Here is an 18,190-nt window from a genome sequence, read left to right as displayed (position 1 = left end):
CGTTGGCGCGTCGTCCGAGGCGGTAGGGGCGTGCAGAGATTGAAGCGGACCGGGGGGAGCCACACCCACTCTCGCGCCGGCCCCCCGACCTTATATTTTCGGCGGTTGAACCGTACGATACGCCTGAGGTTTCGGGAAGACCATAGATCCGCGGGAAGTGGTCATACGGCACCGGACGTGATGAATGGGCGGGTCAGCTGGCTTCTGGTTCGCGCTAGTTTATTCCCAACGTCTGTCAGTGCCTGGCTAGGACGGTTGTGCAGGGAAGCAAAACATCTTACCGGCATTTGGCAGAGAGAATGGAGCACGGACGTGCAGGTTGCGGCCGCCTTGGGCGGCACGACTGGTCACGGTGCGGAAATTGGTCCTTGGATCAATCAACCGACGGGCCGAAAGCTGCGTCCTGCCGATTGAGTCAAGATTGAGGTGTTACTTACGATCACGTACCTGATCAATGCTTCCGTGCGTGTGCGTGGAAGTCGCGGTATAAAACGCACACAGAACTGAGAAGGTGCTTCTTGGTGCCGGACTCTGGCAACCTACGGCCGACGTCGCCCGGAAAATAAGGATCAAAGCGCATATATGTACCACCACGGGGTGTGTGTGTCACCACCGTTGTGGTGTGTTGAGCAAAAGAATGGCGAGGAGGGACGTGCGTGAGGTGGGTGGGTGGGTGTAGGAGGAAGAAAAACGCAAGTCAGTACGCCACGACCGTCCAGCTACATGGCGAGCACGTGCTTGTCACTTCACGTGTGCGGAAGAGTAGTTCCGCGATTACCGTTCGGACAGTGTGCTTCCAGCCTTGAGCTTGAAGAGACTTGAAGCTTGAAGCTTGAAGCACGTTCATCTCGTGCTCTACTATCCGCTGTCCTTCGCCTCTCGTGTGGCTTCCAACCTGCCGTGTAGGCAGTTCGCACATCGGGATACTGGCAGGGCTCCCATCGTTATGTGGACACCCGGATGAGTAGTAAGCTCGGTCTATTATATATTTAGTAAGTACATTCGAGTTCAAGCACCTAACGAGTGTCCCATCTCCCGTTGCTCCCACTTCCGCGATCACGAGTGCCGACGACGCGCTCTGTAGTAGAGGAGCGGTAAGAGGCGATCCTCAAGGCGTGCATCGTCCCCGCCAAGGGCGATACCGATACCGCGAGACGCCGCGCGAGTTCATCGCGACAGCGCACGTCTCACCGGTCAAGTCACATTTCTCAAGTAGAGTGAACTCATGCTACACGACGTTGTGTCGACCATCCCCGCCACGACGTCTTCGCGTCTTCCCCATCCACCTCCTTGTACATCGTCTTGATGAACACCTCCGCGACGTGCTCCGCGAGCGCCGCCGCGTGCTCTCCCCGCCACACCGTCCGGAACTCATCCAGCTCCTCCATGTGCGGCGCCGCGACGTACGAGAACCTGGCGATGCGGGCTCCGTGCTCCGCGCGCGCGCGCAGCATGGCCTTGAGCGCGTCGACGGAGAGATCCAACCGAGGCTGCGGCACCACCGGGTACCCGTGACGAGCTTGTTCCTCCGCCTCCCACGGGCTCCACAGGACGCTGCAGTCGCGGAGCGCGACGGCGCGCAGCGCGGGGCACAGGGCCGCCGTGCGATCCTCGAGGCCGTCGTTGAGACCCGGATCGAGAGCGCGCCACAGTGGCGCGAGCGAGCCTTGGCCCTCGAAGCAGAGCTCCACGAGGAGCGGGAATGGAGCGAGGAGCGTGCGCCAGGCGTCGGTGGTGAGAGCAAGGGGCTCGGCGGAGATGTCGAGACGGGTCGCGGAGTGGCAGTGGCGCGAGACGTCGATGAGGTCGCGGAGCTGGAACTCCGGGTTGATGCAAACATCGTCGAGTGTTCCGGGATTACCGGCGTCGAGAGGGCCGTACCATATTTTTACCGATTGTTGCCGGCCTGGGCTGCTCGCTTCAAACTGGCAGTTGTTACATCCAATGGTGAAGGAAATATCTGCCAACAGCGACAGGAACGGGAGCACGTTGGTGCGGGGGTGAGGAAGGACGTCTCCAATGCCTACGCGTTGGCCGGTGCTCTCCTCGTTGCCTTGGATGTCGACCATGTCTTCGACGATGTAATCAAGCTTTACGTGAGTCGCACGAGGAAGATGAAAGGAGGATAACAATGTGGTGAGCCCAATGGGGTGGCTGGAGATATTAAGGTGGGTGAGCGACGGTAGAGTGATAGGATTCGGGGGGACGCGGGCGAGAACTTCATTAGGGCCTAGCCATTCGAGGTGGAGAGACTTGAGTCGCTTCATGGCGGTCAGGGCTTCCGTGACTTCTGCGGAGTAATCCACCCCGTCGGGGAGAGAAAAGGAAAAATTCTCCAGGTGTTCGAAGAATGAGAGCTCCGCGACGTATACCAGATCGTCCAAGTGCAGTGTCTTCAGGCGTGGGATGTTTGACCTGTTCAGAACAAGGGCCTCTCCTGCCGGAGGCGAAATAGGTTCCCTGCCTTTACTTGCGGAGATTTTCGCCAAGCGAGGAAACGCGCCTGAGGCAAGAAACATGTTCAGTTCCGGTAGGCGTTCCCTCAGTGGCACATGGATGAATGTCAACGATTGTATATCGGAGGCGTGGAGGAGCATCGGGGTAAGTTCAAAGCGAGGAGTTCCTTGGACGTCGATAACAATCTCGATGGCAGCACCTTGGGCCCGATCGAGGGACAGCTTCAGCCAACGTTCGCCATGTTTTCCGCGGACGTGGATTGTGCTCCAGAACGTCTTCGTGCTGAGGATAACATCTCGCCACCCCCGGGACACGAGGAGCAGAGGAAGCCATTTGGCTGAGACCTCCATACTATAGTCAACTCGAGAAGCAGGGCGGACAACGTGTTGGATGATGGCGGTAAAGATCTCGTTAGGACAGCGGTCGATGGGGTGCACGGAGAGGCGATTTCCAGCAGCGCTAAACTCCATCTGGGAGGCTTTAGAGATCAATGAGCATGACGAGGGCGACAGAGCCAGTAGAACCCACCTACACATAACAATGTTGCTAGCAACTGTGCACTGGGTGTACACCAGTGTCTGGCAGTGTCGACGTGGCTTCAAGTGAGGACGACACGACTGCGGTATCGCCACGCGGCAAGGCTCACGTGGCGTCGAATTACGAGATAAGATAACAAGGTCAACTTCAAGGATGGGTGGATTCAGTGCGGCCAGCCAGCTTGAAACATGTTTGTCCCCCGCACTCGTGTGGGTTCCGACCTGCATCGGGATACCGGCCGCTACGGCCATCGTTCTATAGTAAGCACCGGGAAAGCACGATGAGAGTACTCGGTCTACAATACACAGGCCAACAAGTAGGTACCGTATCGTATCAGTGTCCACAGCCCCCCTCGCCCGCCGTCAGTGTAAAAGCGCCCCCCAACCCTCGACCTCAATGCCTCAACACCCAAGCACGTCCGCACGGACCGCCAGCGCCCACGCCATCGCAAAGTACACGACGCCCGCCGGGAGCGCGCACCGCGTGAGCACCTGCGCCCAGTCCCACACCCGCCTCTTCCCCCTCCGCATCAGCTCCTCCTCCGCCGAGGCGGGCGGGTGCGTGGCGGCGGCGGAGGCGGGAGGAGGAGGGTAGCTCGGGATCGGGACGATGTTCGACGTCACCCAGAGCTGGACCGCGCGCGAGCAGCAGGTGGTGGTGCCGATCGCGGCCCAGCAGATGAGCGGCCGGAGCTCGTGGTCGAGCACGGTGAGCGTCAGGTGGGTCGCGGGCCAGCAGATGGCTGGGGAGGAGGAGGGTTAGTGAGGGTGGGGTGGGCAAGACGTGCATGCAGCGACGGAGAGAGCATACACCCAGGGTATATCATAGACACGGGGAGACGCGAGAGCATGTCTCAAGTGCTCTCCGTGGCCATGACGGTCCTCGAACCGGCGACGGATGGCACAAGGAGGAGAATGCGCACCTTGAAGACCCAGGAGGCGGACGAGCGTGGCGAACGGCGAGTAGTACACCCGCCACCGCTTCAGCAGCCCGCTGGTGATCTGCAGGCACTGCCAGCCGGTCAAGATCGACTGCCCGCGCGTCGTCAGCACTCCCGCATTACGCGACCACGGCGGACGAGCGGACGCACCCAGAGCACGGCGACGGCGTGGTCGACCCGCATCTCCACGCGCCCGTCTGGCGGGCGGAAGACGAAGTAGAGGTTCCAGAGCGTGCCGACGCACGCGGGGACGACGGCGAGCAGGCGGAAGAGCTGGAAGAGGATCGGGACGAGCCAGGCGGTCGACGCGGGCAGGGCGAGCTCGTGCGATAAGCTCGAGTGTGTTATGCGCGCGGTGGGCAGGTTCCTCGGCTGCCGTTGGGGGCGCACACGGGGGGCCGGCGGGACGGGGAGGGCGGGGAGGACGGAGGGGCGGAATGAATGCGGGGTGCGGGGCGCGCGGACGGGGCCAGGGAAAACACGCACCGAGTCCTCGCCCTCCGTCTCCGTCTCCCCCGCGCAGAGCGCGCCCGGGGCGGTCGTGATCGGCCGCGCCCACCGCTCGTCGTGCGCGCGGGCCTTGCCCTTGCCGAGCAGCCGGTGCCGGAGCGTGTCCGCGAGGCTGAGGCCGGTCGCCGCGGCGCGGAACACGACGCCCTCGTCCGTCTCCGCCCCGGACTCGTCCTCGTCCGACGTCGCGTGGACGGTGTGCGTGCTCGACTGCGAGCGCGTGTGCGGCGGGGGCGGCGGTCGCGCGCGCCCTGCGCCTCCGTCGCCGTCGCCGTACGCGGGGCCGGGGGGATGGATCTGGGGCGAGGACGCGACGCGCTTCGCCGGCCGCGCGCTGGGTGGGGGCGGGTGCACCTCTGGCGGGTTGAGTGAGTATGGGGGCGGGCTCGAGCTTGGGGCGTTCATGGGGATTCTTGCTCGCCGTCGGGGCGGCGGGGGGCACCCGATGGTGTGCGACCGGTGGCGGGGCGGGTGGGGTGTGGGCGAGTCGAGAGAGCGGGGCTCCGGGGATGAAGAGGTTCGAGGACCAGACGGGCCTGGGAGAGGGGCGGGAGCGGGGCTCGCGAACGGGACGAGGAACGGCCGGGACGGTGGTCTGTAGGGTGGCGGGTCGAGCTGGCTGCTTTCGCGGTTGTCAGCCATGGCGTCGGCGGTGGGTGGGGGGCGGGGCGAGTTCGAAGCGGGCTCACCTTGATAAGCGTCGAGAGGAGGTAGGGCCCGATCGTCTGCGAATGGTTCGCTGTCGAACGTGGAGCAGTCCAGCCCCCGCGGTGTTGGTCGTGGGCGAGGAGAGCAGAGGCAGCACTTGGCCGTCGCCGACGGCACGCGGCGGCGGCGGCTGAAATGTCCTGCGCGTCTTTGCCTCGCGCCCAGCCGCGACCGTCCTCTTCCCTCCTCTTCCTCCTCCCAAACCACTCTTCCTCACCCACGCGCGCCCTTCGCGCCACCTTGTCGGCTCTTATCGCCCTCTCGAGCCGTCTCCCAGTCCCTGCGATCGCAACTCCTCCGCGATGCGGCCCTGAAATCCGTGCCCCTCAACGTCAACGCTGGCGCTCCCTATATGCGCGACTCTATCGGCAACTCAACAGTCTTGACGTTCTAGGCGCAAGGTACACAAAAAGAACGCCGTCGGACCCCCTTCTACACGACCCTCGATCTGCTTCCACACCCGTGGTAGCTTATTGGCTGGCTAGGGTCGCCGGTAAGTCGCCTTTGTTACTCCTGGCGTGAGCCAAATCGCCGTCGATATATGCATTTGCCTAGTTCGCCGAAGTCTGCGCTGTATGAGAGAGCATCTGCGCAGCCATAGTCGCCGCACCCTGAAATGCAGACTGACAAAGCATACACCCAAGGTATGTATTGAATTTGGGGTTCTTCCGTCTGTGTCCCGCTCACTAGGATGCAGGGAGCCTAGCCTCTGAGTGGCGAATCAACAGGACCTCATGCAGCCCTGACGGTGCGAAGCCGGCTCTTTGATGAGCAGTTGACCGCGAAGTTCCACATGGAGCTCGAGGGGGCTCAGGGCGGCGGCGGTATGTATCTGATTCACATGTTGAAGGATGAACTAGGGGATATCAGCCGTTCAGTGCCCATGCACCATTTATACCCGCCCCGTTAGTACTGTCGCTATTGCTAGGCGTGGTATTCCTTCAATCAACCGCTTTTCTGCCCGAACAAGATAGCACTGCTGTTTCACGGCCGTCGGGTCGACGAAGGACAATTGACGGAATTAGTCTTCCTTAAGGCCAATATCCCGCTGCGTACATAGCCATAGGAGCAGATTGTAAGTCACCCAAGGGATCCTTCACGATTCGCGACGATACGAACAATACAAAGCGCAGAGACGACAGGCCGGACCACGACCCTGAAAGGCCGGCATGGCGGGCGCAGCGAACACAGCACGAAGGTTCACGGTGGCACTACCTTTGGCACCTTCGACGGCGACGCCGTCTACGCGCGCAGACGCTTGCCCTGGCGCGGTACCCGCGCGGTGGGTCGAGGAGGCACCGAACCTTCTTCCCCGTCCTCGGGCTCCTCCTCCGCCCTGCGCTTCTTCTCCCGCGCAGAGACCGCCTGGGATCGAGATCCGCCGGCCACGTCGGCGCCGCGCTTCGTGCGTGCGGCGGATGCGTGGACCGAGGGGCTGGCCTCGCGGGCCCCGGGCGCGGGACCGGCGGAGGAGGTCGAGGCGCAGCGGGGGTGAGAGGTGGCGATCTCGAGGGGGCGGCGGGCGGAGTCCTCGTCGGCACAAGCCTTTCCCTTTGTGTCGACGGTGCGCGGAGTAAGGAGCGCGGCCTCGCTCGCGGTCCTGCCATTGTCGGGGATCATGGACTTGGTGGACGGCGGGCCCCTGGTTTCGCCTCGCAGAGTGGAAGTCGACGCGGCAGAGGCGGTAGCGCCGACTCCGTCGGTCTGACTCTCAGCCCCGCCGTAGACGGGCACGAGCTGGAAGGAAAGCGGGACGTTCTTGAGCATCGCGACCGCCTCTTCGCGCGTGACCGCGTCGGGGTCCTTGTGCCACTTGACGCTCCAGGTGATCTTGTAGTTCTTGATGAACGGCGCGTGCGCGAGGTCGTCGAGCGCGGCCTTTTGCACGGCGGGGGACGCCGAGGCGGCCTTGGCGAGGGTAAAGCCGGACCGCTGCTGCCAGTCGAAGTAATCATGCGCGGTTTCGCTGCGCGGAAGGCGGGCGGTCAGCGACGCTAGAGCGAGAGCGCAGGATGGAAAGCCTTACGCCATGCGATGTGCAGACCCAACGACATGGGCTACCTGATCTACGCGGGCCGAGTGCTCAGCGTCCATTTCGGACAAGATCGCGCCCAGCTCCGTGTCGTTAGCGCGTAGGAGGTTCGCCGCCTCGGCGTACAAGTCGTGCGCCCCGCTCATGGCTTTGCGCACGCTGTCCACTGTCGCCCCCAGCGACCTGGCTTTCTCCGCGACGAGGACTTCGTCTTCTTCGCATGGTGCGATTGCTGGCTCCTTGCCCTTGGCTTTGGTGCTGAGTAGGGGCTTCGGAGTCAATACTGGCGGGGTGGTGGAAGAGTGGGGGATAAGAGCCTTCTTTGGAGGTGTGGTCGAACTCGCGGAGGCGGCGGGTGTACTAGGGTGGATAGTCGTGGGGGAAGAGGGGTTAGCGGGAGTGGGGGGCCCGGTTCTACTACCGGAGGCGAGTATGCGGGATGATTGCGGCGGCGGCGGCGGCGGCGGATTAGGGTAGCCTTTGCTCAAGGCGCTGCTCAGCTTCTCGAGGTAAACCCTGTAGAACGGGTCAGAGGGCACAGGCAAGACGGATATGGGCGACGTACATGCCCCGGTCGATCGCGCCGGCCTGGTGCTGCGTGATTGTCGCGAGTTCCTGGTGGCTCGAGAAGAGCTCTTCGATGTCCGCAACGGCCTCGTTGTGTGCGTTGCGAAACTGGCACATAAGAGCGCGTGTGGAGTCGAGGTAGCCCGCCATGAGGGCTTGGAGAGCGGCGACTTCATCGGCCAGCGCGTCGACCTTCTCTTCAGCCGTTTGGCAGGTATCGAGGGCGGTAGTCATATTCAGGGTGGAAGAGAAGTGATGCTGTAGATGTAAGCAGCGGGAGGGGCGGGAGTCTCTGATGACTAGTGGTTGTTGCAGAAGAGAAGGGGTGCCTTCGATGGCGGTGTGGCGAGAGGTAGAAGTGGCGGGTCAGAGCTGGTGGTTAGGGGAGTGGGGGGGAACCGGCGATGGCAGCGTGCGCAGGTCGCGAAAGGTGGCGGTTGTCTGAGGGCAAGGAAGAGCATGCTCGGAGTGGCGATTATAGTGGGTGACCTCAGTGGCAAAAGGTGGGCGTCCTTGCCTGTTCGGTCTTGCGGGCGCTCCAGTAGTTCCCTGTAAAGGAACCGAGAGTCAGGCAAGAGTCAGGCGCACCAGAGAACAAAAGACCAGTCCACATCCTCTTGTTTTACCTGCTATATGCGGCTTATAACGATATAGTAGTAACTTGATGCGGCCCCCGTGAGGGCCCAAGGGTCAGCCCTTTGCTTCTTCGCCAAATTCGCCGCCACCGCAGAAGGTGGCTCACAAGGGCTTGATAGCCCATACCAGAGGCTCTGGATCTGGTTTCCGAGTTTTGCACTCAGTGTCTCGGCCTTTAAAATGGGAAGTGTTGTTGATCATCTCAAGTAAGTACTGTTGATGAGCTGCCCTTATGCTGCAACAGCAAAGACTTGCTGACATAGAGTTGAAGTAAACATGTCGCACGTCAGGGTCTGTGGGCGCACTGAGAGCCACAGAACCCACCTTCAAGCTGCAGCTCTTGAGCCTGCTTTGTCCTGCGAGGAGCCAGAACGATAGCCTTGTTGTCGACGCAGCCGCCCGTCGCCAGCTTCCGCTGATGAACTTCAGGGCAGGCTGCTTCGCGAGATAGTCTAAGTGTGAGGTCACTAACATCATCTAATCATCTGGTTCTAATGGATTAACGTGCTATTAGTATGGTGATGACTCTCCAACGCGACGCAAATATCGAGCTGCAGCTACGGAGCCGACTCCGAGCATTGATCCAAGCTGTGGTACGTCCGCGAACTATCCCCTGTGCTCCCTAGTATTCCCACTCCGCCTCACCCTGGTAGAACGAACACCCCGCGACTACAAGCACCACCCCACCGCCGCGCCTGGATCCCGCAAGGGGCGATCCTCGGACAGCGTCAGCGCGAAGCAGAGGCACTCGCGCTCGCGGTCCCGCCGGCCCTGCAGGCCGTACATCTTCCCCAGGAAGTACCACGCCTCGGGCACGTCCCAGCCGCCCCCGCGGGTAAGCGCGGAGAGGAGGCCGACGGCGAGGTCGACGTTGTCGCGGTCCGCTGGGGGCAGGTCGTCTTTCGTCTGGGGGTTGTGTGCCTGTGCGGCGGCGAGGTACACGCGGCAGAGGTGGATCGTCGCCGAGACGTCGTTCGGGGCGACGAAGAGCGCCTTCTGGAAGCACTCGAGCGCAAGCTGGTCGTCGTCCAGCGCGAGATGATACAAGCCCAACTGATAGCAGCGGGTAAGTGAGAGGAACGATGAAGTAAAGACATATTCTCTTACCTGCACCCAGACGGCCGGGTTGTTCTCGTCGCGCACCTCGGCTTCTTGGATTGCACCTCGCGCTTGCTCGATCTTGCCTAATCTCCTGAATGTCGCTGAGGACATGAGCCAGAGGTTGCTCAGTAGCCTGCGGTCTTTGATGACGCGACTCTTCGGCCGTGGGGTAGACGTGACAGGTTCTGGAGGAGGAAGCGAAGGCGGAGGTGGTGGTGCCTCCGCTGATGTCACATCAAGTTGGGAAGCGTAGATGCTGATATGCTGGCGCAAGTGGATCGAAGACGCTTGATACGGCGATTGGCCTAACAATGCGTGAATATCTACCATTCAGGTGAATTCCAGAGCCCGTGCGATCTTCATAACCGACGTACCTGGGGCCGAATTCGACCGCTTCAGATGCGTGCTGTTGTGCCGTACGACATTGTGCCGGATCTTCTTCGAGATCGTCGTGACCCGCATCTGGCTCTTCGTGACACCGGTGAGGAACGCCTCGCGTACCTTCTTCCCCGGTTTCCCGCGCGCGGTGTCTATCGAGAGCCGAGACTTTTCGCTCTTCTCGACGGGGGAGGTCGACCCGTTGAGCTGGTCTTGCGAGAACATCGGAGTGCTGTGCATGGGCGATGCAGGTGTGACTTGCATGACGGGAACCGCATCGGGAGTGTGGTGCGGCTCAATCTTGCCCTCCTCCTCCACCGTCGAGAACCCAGGCGGCGCGGCCATACCAGGGTTGGGACTGATCCCTCGTCTCTCGACGCCAGAGAACATCGACGTAGGGCGGATCTCTTGTGATGGTCGTCGGCTGTCAATGGATCTCCTCCCTGAGGACATGTCAGGCGCAAGATATATGCGTGAAACAGAAGGCACGCACGATCGTCCACGCCGACCTCCCGTCGCTCGGAAAACCACTGGAAGACCTCAATCCACTCCTCCCCGGTGCCCTCCGGTCCCTTCACAAACTCGGTGAGCGTGAGCTGCGTCATCCGCAGCTGCAGCGCGTGCTCGAACGCTTCCTGTCGGTTGGATGGCGGACGGTCGCCTGTTGGCTGCAGGAGGGTCGCCGGCGGGGGTAGTTCGACGGAATGCTTGGCTAATAGGGGCGCGAAGTACCCGTTCGTCTGCCCGTTCGGCGCCCCATTCGCCTTTGAAGGGGACGGCGGGGCGGAGAGCTGAACGACTTCGAGTGCGCTATCGTTGCTCGGCAGGCCGTCGATCTGGGAATCTGCGTCTTCGTCCGCGAGCTCGGCTTCGCCGACGCTAGCGCCCATCTCGAGCACCTCCTTTGCTGCGCGCCAGTCTCCAGAAGCGGTCAAGAGGAGGCCGAGAAGATGCCAATGCCTCATCTCGCCAGAGTCGATCTCCACCGCGGCACGAGCGTGAAGAATGGCTTCTTGAAGGTCGTGTGAGGCACCTGGGCGGAGGTTGGCGAGCGCAAGGTGGTGGTGGACAGAGGCTGTTGGATGGGTCTCCAGTGATGACTTGAGCAGAGCCATAGCCTCTTCGAGATGTGCGGTTCTCGACCTGGGGTCCTGCTCTACAGGAAAGGTAAGAGCATGAATGGTGCATGAGCAAAACGGACGCACCGGTGTACGATGACGCAATATGCCATATGGCTTCCGCAAGTAGTACTGCCGCAAGGACAGGCTTATCATCCATGCTAAGCCGTGTCTTTGCCTTCTCGATCATCTCGCCCGCCTCCCTCGCTTCCTCGGCCGCTTTGACGGGATCGTCGTTGACCAATGCCAACCTCGAGAGCATCCGAGAGCCTTGGACCAGAGTCTGCACCCAGTTAACGTTCGAGTCGGTGTCCTTGCCCTCCCCGAACTCTCCTTCGTCTTCCGGGTTGGTATCCAGATCCTCCGCGAGCTTCGTCTGCTTCGCCTTGCTGACGATCTGCACGTAGAGCCGTAGCGTGCGCTTCGCGAGCTCCGGATCGCCTCCCACATTGAAGAGGCGGCTCATGTGGCGGAATATCCGGTACGAGTTGAACGTCAGCCGCGTCGCCCACCACAGCACCTGGGCTCCACCATCAGCCACATCGTCCAGAACAAGTAGCAAAATGGACTCACATCGATGACCCACCCCGCGAACTCACCCACCGCACCATCCGCCTCCCACGCGGCGACAGAGAAGTCGACGAGGTCCTCGACCTTCGTGTTGCGCTCGCCCGCCTTCGGAAACGTCGTGCTTGCGCTCAGGATCGCGCGGTACTCCTGCACGACGGAGCGCGCGGTGCTTATCCAGTGGTGGGAGCGGTCGACGCCAGGCTTCGGTGTCGGCGCCGCACGCGCGCGGAGGATGAGCGCGCGGAGGTGCAGAACGGCGACGGTGCCGCGATGTTCTGGGCGAAAATGCGGGGGCCAGTGTGCGCTGCAAGCGTGGTACTGCTCGAATAGTCGCCAGAGGGACGCGTTCGTGCCGTCGGTGCGCACGACGTTGAAGAGGCGCGCCCCTAGCACTATCGCGCGCCGGAGGACTCGCTCGGTCCACCGCCAGAGCTCGCGGTACAGTGCGAAGGAGGAGCCCTCGGGGCCTGCAAGAGCTGCGACAGAGGTGGTGGGGACAGAGGTAGGGATTTCGGAGACTGCACCGGCAATTATAGGGGAGGCGAGGAGGTAAGTCGAGAGTGCTTGCTCGGGCTCATCTGGGTGAAGCTTCTCGTACGACATTCCTGTAGAGACGATCTTCAGCCACGGTGTTCGGCAGATTCGATATCCTGCACCGTTCCCAATGCATGATGGAAGCAAGGAAAGCACGCACCCTTGATGCATATACTCCGGATGCATTCGACCGCACACCATGCCCTCCCATCGTTGATGTCTGCTATAGACGGATTTGCAGAGGTGGAAAGGAAACTTCCGGTCCATGACGAGGATAGCGAACTCTTCGAGCTGCTCTCAGGAGCATCAAGCGTCACCGTTAATGTAGACGATCCCGGCGCGAGGTCCTGTTGAGCGTTCGCGAGGTCTATCACCTGCGCAAGGTGGTCGAGACAATCGGATGGTCTGCGCAGTGCATATGCATAGTACGCGAGGGCAGCCTTGATGGACTTGACGAGCAGAATGTTGAGGTGAACTGACATAACGCATATAGGGAGCTCGACGTACATCAGAGCGGCTCGCATCGAGCTGCTTGAGCGTGTTATACCCCGTCATCGCCTCTTCTATCCGCTCCTCCGCCAGCAAGCACTCTTCTTCCAGCACCAGCACTCCATATTCCCCGGGCTCGTTCCCGTCCAAGCCTTCAGCGTTGGCGGAGAGGAGCAGAGAGAGCGCCTGAGTTTGCGATGCGAGCTCGGCGACCTCGTTGTGCCCGGGACAATGCTTGTGAAACTTGCGCAAGAGATCTGACCACGAAACGAGGCGGCCGTGGTAGTCCTTCGCTGGCATGGACGCGTCCCATTGTCCTGCCGTCAGAACCGAGCGGAGCTGCCGCCAATAGTGTTGAGGTTTGACTTGCGCCATCTGCCGCAGACCACCTCCTTCGAACTTCAGTTAGGGATGGAAGTAAAAGTGAGGCGTAAAAGTCGGGACAGGCAGTGGTGGCGGGGACGGAGAGGAGCGAAGTCGGGCAGATGTGGCTGCAAGTGACGGAGTAATTGTATTATTACCCCGCACTATTCAGGGCCGTTCGCCCCTTGATCAAAGATATCAAGCCAACTAGAAGCGTCAATTGATCGCATTACTAACTCTGTTTGTAGTGGTCTCTATCTAATACCTCTACGTGCTTAAAATCACATACATCGCTACAAGAAACCCGCCTTCCTCCACGCCGCGACCCACGCCCTCGCGCGCTCGCCGTCCAGCATCGGCATCGACGCCAACGCCTGCGAGACCGCCGTTGACTTCACCACCGAGAGCGGGCACAAGCCCATCGGCTCGACCTCCTGACTCTCGGCCATAGTCTTCGTCTGCGCGCGGAAGAACGGCATAATGCGCAGCGCCGGGTTCACGCGCATGAGCTCGACCTCGTCACCGCGCGCGCCCGCGAGACTCTCCTCGAGCGCGTCCAGCCACTGCGTGTACGGCACGAGCGGGACTCCGAGTTCGGCCGCGATGGGGGCGAGGAGGGCGCGCCAGGGGGATGGACGCGGGTGCACGATGTGCATCATGCCGTGTGGCGAGTCGCGCATCTCGGTGAGGGCTTGGGCGGCTTCGTACGCGTTGAACCAGGCGACGTCCTGAAAGAGAGGGGAGTTAGTATCGGAGCTTGAGGGTAGAAAAGGTAAAAGGAGCGTACACCATCGAGGTCAGGTAGGCACTTCTGGTGCAGCGCGCTCTTCACGAGTGCAGGGAACCACTCTTTCTCGTTCCAATAGCCGAGCTTGTCTCCGGAGACCTGACCGAGCCGGACGACAGTGGTCTTGACGTCGGTGCGCTCCGCGACAATCTGGAATACGCGCTCGATGATCCACTTCGACTCCGGGTAGCCGCTGCCAAAAGGCGATGTGGGGTCGTCGAGCGGCTCCTCGGGGACGGGAATGGGTCCTTGGTAGTCTACGGAGAAGATGGTTAGAGCGAGCTGGAAGATGGATGTGATAAAAAAGCATACTGAACATGACCCCGATGCTGCTGACGAAGGTCAGATGCGGGGGTACGGTGTACGGAGAGCCCAGCGCAAAGTCGATAAAGTTGCGCGCGCCTTGTAGGTCGGCCTCGAACGAGGGTAGGGTCAAATTGAAGTTGACAGTCCAGGCTACGTAATCTTGTGAGCTCGAAGTGGATGCCGTAACCGCAACGGAATAACGCACCATTGACCATGATATGGGTCACGGACGCGCGGATCTCTTCTAGCAGGGCTGCATCGATGCCAAACCCTGGCTCGTGTAGCTTGGCCTCCACCATCGTGAACCTCCCAGAGGTCAAGAGCGCCTCGTCGAGCCCACGAGCCAGGAACTGCGCATGCTGCCTCGCCAGCGCGCGCGACCCTGCGCGGTTGAACGCATATACGCGCCCGACGCGTTCATCGCGCAATAGGTGCTCTAGCGCATCGCATCCGAAGCCGCCGGTGGTCCCGGTGATGACAACGACGTCTTTCGTCTCCTCGGGGCGTGGAACGAGGTCCTTGGGACGGGCGGGAAGGGAGGCGGCCCACCGCTTGACTTCGGTCCAGAGATCCTCCGGTTTGCGCGTGACGACAGCAGGACCGCTGATCGCGGCATGCACGGCGTTAGTGAGAGCAGCGATAGTGGGGAAACTGAACACCAAGTTCGAATCGATGCGCTTCGCCGCGTCGCCAGGAAGAGCGCTGACTGCACGGGTGAGAATGTTGCGAATCCAAGTGGCTTGTAGACTGTCGAGTCCCAGTGAACTTCCGCACAAGGAGCCGATAACGGGGGTAAACGCACCTGTCTCCACCGCTGGCGAAAATATCGGCAGAGTCATCCAGAGAGTGTCCGAGAGTGCTTCCGACGACCCCACGCACGAACCTAAGGATGCCGTCTTCGTCCCAGACGGCAGGAGGGGGAACATCGCTTTCGGTGCTTTCTTCGACAGTCTTGTAGATGGCTTCGATCTCTTCGTGGTGGTCCTTGAGGATCACGTTGCGACGCAAACTTCCCTTCGCGGTGAACTGGAAAGGCTTCGAAGGCGAGGCGACGAGGATCATCTGCGACATGCAAAGTGAGTGTCTGACAAAATATCGATATTGGTGTGAGAGCATACCTCCTTGAAGATGCGAGAGTGTTGAGGAGCAAACTCGTTCGCGCGCTCGATCGTGGGCCTACGTGATCAAATTTAGTGATATGTCCGACAGAGGAAAGAAAGAATATACCAAATCTTGTTGCGGAACGCAGCGACCTGCAGCATGTCGCTCGGATCGACAGCAAGATCCATGGCGGGCTCAACGAGGACTCCATTCTGGAACTTCCCCACGCCGAACATCAATGAGGACTTGACATACGGGTCGCTGTTGATAATCCGCTCCAGCGGGATCGGGTTGGTCTTCTCGCCATTGGAGAGCACAATCTGTTCGTCCATGCGTCCTACGATCTTCCACATCCCAGGGATCGTCGGGTGGGGCTTGGCGAGGTCGGTGGTAGCGTAGGCATCCAGGCCATCCTCTGTGGTATTCGCCTGCGCGATGAAGTGGGTCTCGTCGCCCTATAACGGTCACAGTTGATGAGGGTGCTTTTTAGTTGCAGACATCGTAGATGGCTTACCACAACAACAGGTTCAAGAAAGCCGTCGGTTGCCGGCCTGAAGATCATGCGCTTCGCCTTCCGTGGCAGGAAGTACCCCCAGTCCATACCGGGGTTCGCTTGAACAAGTATTAGATGCCAGCTAGAAGCCATAAACACATGAGCACTCACGTCTCATGAGCGAACTGATGATACCGGTCTCCGTGCTGATGTGGCTTGTAAGCATATATTGATGAGCTAGAGAGTGGAGGTACTGACAGCCCATACATAGGGAAAAGTGACACCCCCTGCGAGGCGAGGGAACTGCCGACCGAATCGTCGAGAGCCGCACCCCCGAAGATCTGCATGGGTGATACCAGTCAGCACGCAGGCTTCGGCGACGGTGACAACAGCATTACCATCCCACGCATCTTCCGCATGTGCGCGACCTTTTTGGGGTCTCGAGACCATTTTTCGATGAAGAAGGGGACGCCGAACGATATGTCGGCATGATTAGCCACGGTTCCAGCCCAAACCGCATCGGGGGTCGGGATGGTAGTCGGGAACGCGGGCTTGAAAAAGGCCAAAACGATACCAGACAATGGCTGTATACGAAGTCAGCACGAAGGGTGCGGAGGAGTGCGTAAAACAACATACCGTGGTTCCGTAGAGCGTGGAGCCGAGTGCGTGGAACATGGGAGTCCCGAGACACCCCAAGATTGTTCCGGTAACGTCCATGTCACAATCCACTGCAGAACACACCATCAGCGTCAGACTGTTATGCTCAGATATCCCCCTTACCTCCGACCCTTGCCCAGTCAAGGAGGCCTTCATGGCTCCATGAGATCGGCTTCGGATGGCCAGTGGAACCTAACCAGAATGGTTAGCATTACAAGACCGGATTCGGGATGTATATCCGCACCAGACGAGTGCATAATGAGGGCGGGGGCCTGTAGATCAAACTTGGTCGGTAGCGACATGGGAGACTCGAAGACGCTTCGAGGGTCGGGGTTGATGGGGAACAGATCTTCGAAGGCCGGAGCCAAGTGCTGAGCGACGTCGAAGCCATTCTCGCGGAGGCCAGAGAGCGACTCTTTGGCGAGGTGCTGCATGCCTTCGTCCGGGGAAACGAGCAGGTGATGGGTACCGGTGCGCTGGAGAATGTCGGCGACCGCGACGGGCGCGTTGCGTACTGAGATGAGGAAGACGGTGTGGCCGGCCTTGAGGAGACCGATCACGGTGCAATAGTATGTGATGGAGTCTTCTCAAAATATCAGCTGTGCACGTGAGCCGCAGGGAAGAGGAGCAGTACCTCTCGTGGAAAGCACGCCAATTACGGATCGCTTCTCTCCCACAGCTGAGAGAGCATAGCGCGCCGCGCGATCCATTGCCGCATTGGCGGTCTCATACGAGATGAAAGTGCGTTCCTGCCCATCGTGATAGACGAAGAGGGGGTAGTGGGGGTTGTGGACTGCATTCCAGTCGTAGAGCTGGTGGAAGGCGAAGTCGGAGCGGTTTACGAACTCTGTGGGTCGCTGGAACTCGTGGATAAGGCTGGCGGGGACGTCGGAGGCAGTGAGAGGCATATTGTGTACGGAGTGGAGATGCAAGTCTAAGAGTGTGTAGGAAAGGGGATCCTGAGACTTCGCTTGGTATATATACCTGTCGGAATTTTCGTAACTGTGTGAGCTACCAGGAGCGTCAGACGAGCTCCTCTGGCAAACGTACCTAGTCAGAGTGTGACAAAGACACAAGCAGAGAACAGTGCTCGACCGCTTGACAGCGGACGGAGGACACTCCGCGGGAATCCCGTGAGGTGGGCTACTAGCGTCAACACCTTGACCGCACGAAAATATGATGGGAAGACGGAGCCGGACGGTGGTGTCAGCCAGTAGCGCGAGATTCTAAACTTAGAGAAGCCTGTTCTGTGGCGCCGGCTTCGACATGATACTTACCCAGTAAGTATGTCCGCGATGTTCACCGAAACAGTCACAAGCCAGGCTTTGAAACGAACTTCGCCCTAAATCACCCTGTGTGAAGCCGTGGGCACAGGTTCAATAAATGCAACGTCATTGCGTTGTGAGGGACCAGGCGTATGGAAAGCACTGACCAACTAGTCATACATCATCGTACAACGGATTCTCCGCTGCTGTCTTCACTTACGGGATTCCACAACCGAGGGCCGACAACCCGACGAAGTTTTCGTACAGGATGCGGAGAACTGGAAGGGGGAGATCGTTGCGTAAGCAAGAATCAATCAACGGGTTGTTCGGAACACGTACGGGTTCCACTGCGAAAAGTAGCACGGAGTCTGGAAGGCAATGGGCTACGACATGGATGACAGATGGAAGCTGTGGTCAGCCACTCCGTTCACTTGCAGTTCATCTGCGCTTGTCCGACATGATACTATGAGCGCAGAAAGTCGAGGTCGGACGGGAACAAGGAGCACTGGCCTGCAAGCGCTCATCCCAGCATCAGCCAACATCGGTGGATACCGGAAGGATCCGATTGGCTGGGAGTTCGAGCCCACTACAACGCGCTTTATTCCACTTCCATAATAAAAGCCAAGGAGGTACATACAGAG

The 18,190-nt window shown here is 60.2% G+C and overlaps 4 protein-coding genes across 4 annotated transcripts; all 4 read right to left on the bottom strand.

Annotated features, from left to right (window-relative positions):
- Positions 1-3,395: 3,395 nt before the first annotated feature.
- On the bottom strand, positions 3,396-4,849 carry BXZ73DRAFT_46138 (N-glycosylation protein-domain-containing protein; the record flags this gene model as incomplete). Its single annotated transcript, XM_048019638.1, has 4 exons — positions 3,396-3,736; positions 3,917-4,025; positions 4,085-4,306; positions 4,421-4,849. The coding sequence occupies 4 exons, from the start codon at positions 4,847-4,849 to the stop codon at positions 3,396-3,398; spliced, it is 1,101 nt and encodes a 366-aa protein (XP_047878432.1).
- A 1,545-nt stretch (positions 4,850-6,394) lies between these two features.
- Positions 6,395-7,985, bottom strand: BXZ73DRAFT_100809 (uncharacterized protein; the record flags this gene model as incomplete). Its single annotated transcript, XM_048014693.1, has 3 exons — positions 6,395-7,118; positions 7,179-7,700; positions 7,750-7,985. The coding sequence occupies 3 exons, from the start codon at positions 7,983-7,985 to the stop codon at positions 6,395-6,397; spliced, it is 1,482 nt and encodes a 493-aa protein (XP_047878431.1).
- Positions 7,986-9,056: 1,071 nt separating this feature from the next.
- Positions 9,057-12,952, bottom strand: BXZ73DRAFT_46077 (uncharacterized protein; the record flags this gene model as incomplete). The annotated part of the gene is made up of 8 exons (XM_048019629.1): positions 9,057-9,440; positions 9,495-9,811; positions 9,863-10,309; positions 10,360-11,022; positions 11,072-11,504; positions 11,558-12,159; positions 12,249-12,537; positions 12,596-12,952. 8 exons carry the CDS (start codon positions 12,950-12,952, stop codon positions 9,057-9,059), a joined length of 3,492 nt encoding a protein of 1,163 aa, XP_047878430.1.
- Positions 12,953-13,233: 281 nt separating this feature from the next.
- On the bottom strand, positions 13,234-17,192 carry BXZ73DRAFT_100807 (acetyl-CoA synthetase-like protein; the record flags this gene model as incomplete). The annotated part of the gene is made up of 15 exons (XM_048014692.1): positions 13,234-13,668; positions 13,728-13,984; positions 14,040-14,183; positions 14,239-14,780; positions 14,836-15,095; positions 15,152-15,209; positions 15,261-15,589; positions 15,649-15,746; positions 15,799-15,833; positions 15,886-15,968; positions 16,026-16,211; positions 16,264-16,355; positions 16,408-16,476; positions 16,529-16,867; positions 16,919-17,192. 15 exons carry the CDS (start codon positions 17,190-17,192, stop codon positions 13,234-13,236), a joined length of 3,201 nt encoding a protein of 1,066 aa, XP_047878429.1.
- Between the last annotated feature and the right edge of the window lie 998 nt (positions 17,193-18,190).

Source organism: Epithele typhae (assembly GCF_022376455.1).
Source record: "Epithele typhae strain CBS 203.58 chromosome Unknown BXZ73scaffold_20, whole genome shotgun sequence".
NCBI classification, from domain to species: domain Eukaryota; kingdom Fungi; phylum Basidiomycota; class Agaricomycetes; order Polyporales; family Epitheliaceae; genus Epithele; species Epithele typhae.
This window is presented reverse-complemented; position numbering and strand designations above follow the sequence as displayed.